General features: G+C 44.1%; 1 protein-coding gene and 1 long non-coding RNA gene across 2 annotated transcripts; both read left to right on the forward strand.

Annotated features, from left to right (window-relative positions):
- The first annotated feature begins 482 nt into the window (after nt 1-482).
- On the forward strand, nt 483-1968 carry LOC147431999 (uncharacterized). Its single transcript, XM_086491473.1, has one exon. It carries the CDS (start codon nt 1733-1735, stop codon nt 1955-1957), a length of 225 nt encoding a protein of 74 aa, XP_086347599.1. The 5' UTR covers nt 483-1732; the 3' UTR covers nt 1958-1968.
- Nucleotides 1969-5018: 3050 nt separating this feature from the next.
- LOC147432000 (uncharacterized) lies at nt 5019-6223 on the forward strand. Its single transcript, XR_015185445.1, has 3 exons — nt 5019-5172; nt 5905-5991; nt 6082-6223. It is a non-coding gene; the product is annotated as an uncharacterized LOC147432000 (long non-coding RNA).
- Nucleotides 6224-6464: the final 241 nt, after the last annotated feature.

Here is a 6464-nt window from a genome sequence, read left to right on the forward strand (position 1 = left end):
CACATTTTGAGGGGTGGACGACATGCACAAAATTGCTATTTTCTGTTCATCTATTGGGGGCACGTCAGTTTCAGAATGAAAAGTGTGCTCCTGTCAGCACTAGGTTCCTGCTTCACTACTGTAGTGCTCCTCTCTCTCTCTCTCTCTCTCTCTCTCTCTCTCTCTCTCTCTCACACACACACACACACACACACACACACACACACACACAATCGTACTGCATAAGGCTTGGTAGTTATAAGATACACAATATTCAAATTCTAGGTGTGAATGTGTTCTACTCTCGGACTGCGAGTCTGTTCCAATTTGTCTGTGGTTGAGGGATATCGACCAATTAATGTGAGAGAGGAGAGTTCAACCATTAAAATCATGCTCTCATTGTGAGAACTTAGAGATTAACTTAAATGTGATTAATATCACTATTAATTAATATGCTAATGTCAAGACATAAGAGAGTGCAAGATAGAAATAGAGCAATGACAATAGATTGCACTTGAATGGAGAGTGAAGACCTTGCTACAAATGAGGGCAGCTAATGGGATTTATATACAAGTTGAGGGAGTGAGGATTATCCATCACATGGGAATTATAGGTAGGTGGGAATAGACACATGTTGAGACTTGCATAGGTAAAAAGGGGTCCATGTGGGAATTATGGAATAGAGGTAGGTGGAAAGGAAGTCCACACTTATTATAATCATAAGTTACTTTTACATCCCCCCTTAAGGGTGGAATTCTCATTGTAACATTGAGATTGATGAACAAAAGAGCTTTGTGAAGTAGCCATGTCGTAAATACATGCTATCCCCCCTCAATGAGAAGTTCATCCAGTAGGGATCAAACTAAAATTACAAGATGAGGCGTGAGAGATGCAGTCAATCGCTTGCAGAAGGATGTACTCCGATGTGCCAAGAAGAGGAATGTCATCCGATGCGCCTAAGATAGCCATGCCTTTAGAGATTTGCCATATGTAGATATTGTAGTCTGCCATAAGACGTTCCCAGCCACATTTGAGCAAGTAGTGGTGCATGCGGATGTACCACTCTCGTGAAGATGTTTTTAAGCCATAAATGGGCCTATGCAATTTACATACATAATCAGGGTGGTGAGGGTCTTCAAAATGAGGAGGTTGTAGCATATAGATGAGCTCTTGGAACAAGCCATGTAAGAAGGTAGTTTTTATATCAAGATGATGTAAAAGAAAATTAAACTTAGCAGCAAGTGCAATAAGAAGCCGAAATGAATTCATACCCAGTACTGGCGAATAGGTGTCGAAGTAGTCCACACCTTGTTGTTGAGCCAAGCCGCGAGCGACAAGGCGTGCCTTGTAGCGATCAACTAAGCCGTTGGGGTGGTATTTCTTCTTTAATAGCCATTTGCAAGAGACAATGTTATGATTCTTAGGAGGTGGCACAAGCTCCCAAGTGTTAGCTTCTTTGAGGGCTTGGAGTTCATCCAATATAGCAGCATGCTACTCCTTGCTCTCGCTATAAGTGAGGGCATCGAGAACAGAGAGGGGAAGGGCATCTTCAAGAGGCTCTGGTGGATGTTCAAGAATCATTTCATCACTGAGGACAACAGAGAAATTGGTGGCTTCATAGATCTTGCGAAGAGAGCGGGTGCGGCCATGAGAACTAGAGGCGGCTTGGTCCAAGTGTATAGCCGAAGTGTGTTGCGATGGCGAGGTGGCAGAAGTAGAGCTATGAGGCTCGACTTCGTCGACATCTACTGGGATGAGAGTAACTGGCAAGGTTCCGTGGGAGTTGTGGAAAAACGATGGCAATTGTGAAGGTGAGACCGGTAGCGAAGGTGATGGGAGCTCACGAGGTGGAGCACCGAGTGTCTGCGGTGTGATAGAAGTAGCGGCAGTCGGGATGGACGGTGTTGGTGATGGTGTCAACTGTGAGGAGATGGGTGTAAGAGGTGGTGCAGGAGTGTTGCCGATTGGCTGTGCATGAGAATACGAGACACAAGGAGGTGGATGGGCGATGAGAAAAGGCCTTTGGATGGTTAAGGGAGGCTCAAGATTGTGCCTAGAAGGGTGGGAAATTTACATGGGTGTGTGTGTGGGTGAGGCCGTCAACAAAGATTGATGAGAAGAGTGGAATGGTGATGAGAATGTAGGGTGCAATGGTGGAGAAGATTTGCCTGAGATGATGAATTCTTCATCAAAGACGACGGTACGGGCAAAGATAAACTTGTGATGGTCTGGGATATAGAGGCGGTATGCCTTGATGCCAAACCGATCACCATAGCCGACAAAAGTTGTGCGTTGAGCACGTGGTGATAGTTTTGATAAAGGTTGCGTCACAAGTGGGTATGCAATGCTTCCAAAGATGCGAAGGTGGCCAAGATGAGGTGAGTGACCGTGCCAAAGGGTGTAGGGTGTAGTAGTAGGATTGCGGGTGGATGGAATGCGGTTTTGAATGTAGCATGTAGTGGCGGTAGCTTCTTCCCAATAGGTGTCTGGGAGGCTAGCTTGAAGAAGCATGGCACGAGCAACTTCAAATAGTGTGCGATTCTTGCGCTCGGCACGACCGTTTTGTTGTGGGTGGTCGGTGATGGAGAATTCATGTCGAATACCAGCAGAAAGACATAGATCTTTGAATGCATGAGAAGTGTAGTCCCCACCATGATCTGTGTGGAGAGTTTTAATGTGAAAGCCATGTTTAGTCTCAACTAATGCCTTGAAGGTGCAAAAATGAGAGAAGGTTGAGGATTTCTCGGCCATGTAGTCAGTAGTTGTGTATTTTGAGAAATCATCTATAAAAGTAAGCATATACTTATTGCCAGTGAGGGAGTTGACGGGCAATGGACCACAAACATCAGAGTGGATGAGGTCGAGAGGTGCAGTGGCTCGTGATGATGAAGTAGGGAATGGGACATGATGTGCTTTAGCAAGAATGCAGCCCTCACAAAGTGTGACGTGAGTGAGGTGCTTGGGAAGACCTAGTGCAAGTTGGCGATGAGTGAGTTGGTGCAAAACATGTTGAGAAATATGTCCTAGTCTATAATGCCATTTGATGTGTGTTTTCTTGTGTTTTTATGGATGATGCAGATGCATGTGCAGACGATGAGTCACCCAATGGATAAAGACGCCCAGTTTTGGGGACCAAAAGTGTGACATACTGACCATCTTTGTTTAGTGCCGAAATGTGGCAGCCTTCTCGCACGAATTTGATGATGATGCCGTTTTCGGTTAGCTCGCTGACAGAGATGAGATTTTTCTTGAGACCAGGGACATAATATACGTGAGAAATAGTGGTGTGTAGGCCATTAGGTACGTTAATGACAGCATCTCCATAAGCTTTGGTGAGCTGGATGTTGTTATCACCGAGGCATACTTCTAGAGGGTGTTCTAGATAAGTGATGTTGGATAGCCAGTGTAGGTGATATGTCATATGATGGGTGGCGCCTGTATCAAGTAGCCAGATATTGGGATATGAAGTAGCTATAGTGGTGGCATATAGTTGCAAAGGATAAGATGGGCTATCATAAGTAGATATGTCAGCATAATGAGCTTGACCATAAATAAAAGAAGATGGCTGGCCATGGCGTGTCCCCCCTTGAGGGTAAGAAGGATATAGGTTAGGGTGAGAGATAGGACGATTACCTTGATTGCGTGGTTGCCGACAGTCCTTTGTGAGGTGTCCAAAGTGATGACAATTGGCGCATTGCTTTGAATTTTGGTGATTGTGGTGGCTTTGAAATTGCAACTTTCTTCTAGAATTATTGTGTTGTTGAGGAGGGCCCGAATGTTGAGGCTTCTTGCCGTTGTAAGGGCGTGAGTTTCTTGTCATAGTGACAAGTGCCGTGGACTTCTGCGAGCTGCTAGTGTGGTCGCGAAGCGTTTCCTCGTGATGGATCTTGGCTACAAGATTTTGTAGCTGCAAGTTAGCCGTAGTGGCTTGTGTAGTGATAAAGGCTCTCCATGATGCAGGTAGAGAAGCCAATAAGAGCATACTTTGAAGCTCTTCATGGATGGCAAGCCTTGAGATAAGTACTTCATCTAGAAGTATTTGCCACGTCTCCAAAAACTTGGAGGATGACTGACCTTCTTGCATGGTAGTGTTTACCAATTTCTTGATCAGGGAAACTTGGTAGACGAGGTCAGTGTGCTAGTAGTTCTTCTCGAAGAACTTCCAAATGACGCTAGCAGTAGTTAGCTTTTTCACCATTTGGACTTGCCGATCTTGGCAATGGAGAATGAGCTCCATCTTGGCACTATTGTTTCTACTATGCCAAGTATTATAGGTGTCGATGAAGTATGTTGAATCTTTGTCTTCGGGGTGGTCAGGTTGCTCTTCGACTCCTGACATGACGTCCCAAAGTTGCAGCTGCGTGAGGTAGAGTTCCATCCGAATCTTCCACACTTGGTAGTTAGTGCCGTTAAGCTTGTCGATAATGTAGCGGGGCTTGTAGGTGGATGCGGAGGATGAAGAAGCTAACTCGGCCATCTTTCGAGGTTCCGGATTCCTTGAAAAGAATGGAAAGTGAGGCTTCGAGTGTGGACTAGAGAGATGTAATCTTCTTAGCGCTAATTAAAAAAAATAATCTTAAGTTCTAGTGCTCTGATACCATGTGAGAACTTAAAGATTAACTTAAATGTGATTAATATCACTATTAATTAATATGCTAATGTCAAGACATAAGAGAGTGCAAGATAGAAATAGAGCAATGACAATAGATTGCACTTGAATGGAGAGTGAAGACCTTGTTACAAATGAGGGCAGCTATCGGGATTTATATACAAGTTGAGGGAGGGAGGATTATCCATCACATAGGAATTATAGGTAGGTGGGAATAGACACGTGTTGAGACTTGCATAGGTATAAAGGGGTCCATGTGGGAATTAGGGAATAGAGGTAGGTGGAAAGGAAATCCACACTTATTATAATCATAAGTTACTTTTACACTCATACCACTATGACGGATAGTTGGTTGAGGGATATCGACCAACTAATGAGAGAGGGGAGGGTTTGGTGATTAAAAAGTGAGTGGAAGGCAGCAATTACTCAGGAAAACTGATTCGCCAATGGGACTACCATTTGGGCATACATGAATTTCCTCCGATGGTTTGAATGTAGACCATGGGTTGTGCTTGATTATACAAATTTTCACTCTCCTTGTGGACAATGCATCAGGCATCTGGAGCTAGGTCCCTACTGATCGGGTATATTCAATAGGAAATTCAGCTCTAATGAATGATGTGTCAGGCATCTAATGTGAGGTCCTTTTCTTTCAAAAGACGAGTTTGGAATCCTCAAGGCAAAGGAGTATAGAGCTACATCAATATGTTGTTGGCAAATGGAAAGTGCAACTATGCTAGACTCTGACGACTACCATTTTGAGCATAGATTGTCACTCTTTGTTGAGATTAAGCTACTGTATATTGTCCCTGACTACATGAAATTATCACTTTGATTATTGTAATTTAAGAAGAAGTTGTTACCCTTTTGTTGGTTGACTTTGAGCTCAAATCTTTTGTTAAGCCTGGCAATTGGGTTGAGGTTAGAGTATGCATTTTGTTGCGTTCATCTATGAAGTTCTACACAGAATGAGAGAGAAACAACTACAATTGGGTTGCGGAAATCAATTAAATGCGATATTGGTTTTCTGACAGTAATTAAGAGTCTGGCTATGCGTACACACTCCCATGAGCTTCTGTGAGCATTTGTAGATGGTCAATTTGCTACTCGCATAGTGCAATTGGGAATTGGCTAGGGAAAACAACCTCCATTGTTTGTTAGCTCCTTACAAAACTCACTCTCAAAATGTGATGCTGTGTGTGTGTGTGTGTGTGTGTGTGTGTGTGTGTGTGTGTGAGTGAGTGAGAGAGAGAGAGAGAGAGAGAGAGAGAGAGAGAGAGAGTACAAACGACTTTTTGTTTTTTGTTTTTTTGCAGGTTGTTTGGTTGTAGGTGGTTTTTGTTGTTGGGAAGAAAAACACATACTGATGATGGTCAGGGGAAGAGAAGCTTGTGGGTGAAGAGGTAGAGGCATGCTTGAGAGATAGACTCCTACTTTTGGATTGTGTGGTATGCTCATGACTTAGTATATTGTGGGGATACAACATTCTGCAGGTGAGTAGCTGAGGTGAGACTATGCATGCTGCTGCGATTTGGGACAGCGATGCTTGCTGCGGCACTGGAAATAGGAGACAACTCTGCCGCACTGTGCAAAGATGCAGTTGGCGGAGGCTGCAGCTTCCGCTTGGCACGAGCCTTGCGATTTTGAAACTAGTGGAAGACATTGGCCTCAGTAATGGTGCCATACTTGTAGAGCTGCACGACAATGTTGACGATCATGTCGCGAGTGGGAGTGGTGGTGCCAGAGTTGAAGATTGATTCAAGGATTTGAATCTGTTTCCTGAGTGGGGCACCATATCTAGGCCGACCAAGAGTGCATGTCTCCTCATAACGTGCTGTTGTAGCTCCCTCACCTGCATTACCATTCATATTACATA

Source organism: Adiantum capillus-veneris, chromosome 20 (assembly GCF_014529385.1).
Source record: "Adiantum capillus-veneris isolate H3 chromosome 20, ASM1452938v2, whole genome shotgun sequence".
In the NCBI taxonomy this organism is placed as follows: Eukaryota; Viridiplantae; Streptophyta; class Polypodiopsida; order Polypodiales; family Pteridaceae; genus Adiantum; species Adiantum capillus-veneris.

What these genes read in the sequence shown, in the direction of transcription:
- LOC147431999 (XM_086491473.1), top strand. Translation starts at nt 1,733, where the DNA reads ATGAGAGTAACTGGCAAGGTTCCGTGGGAGTTGTGGAAAAACGATGGC.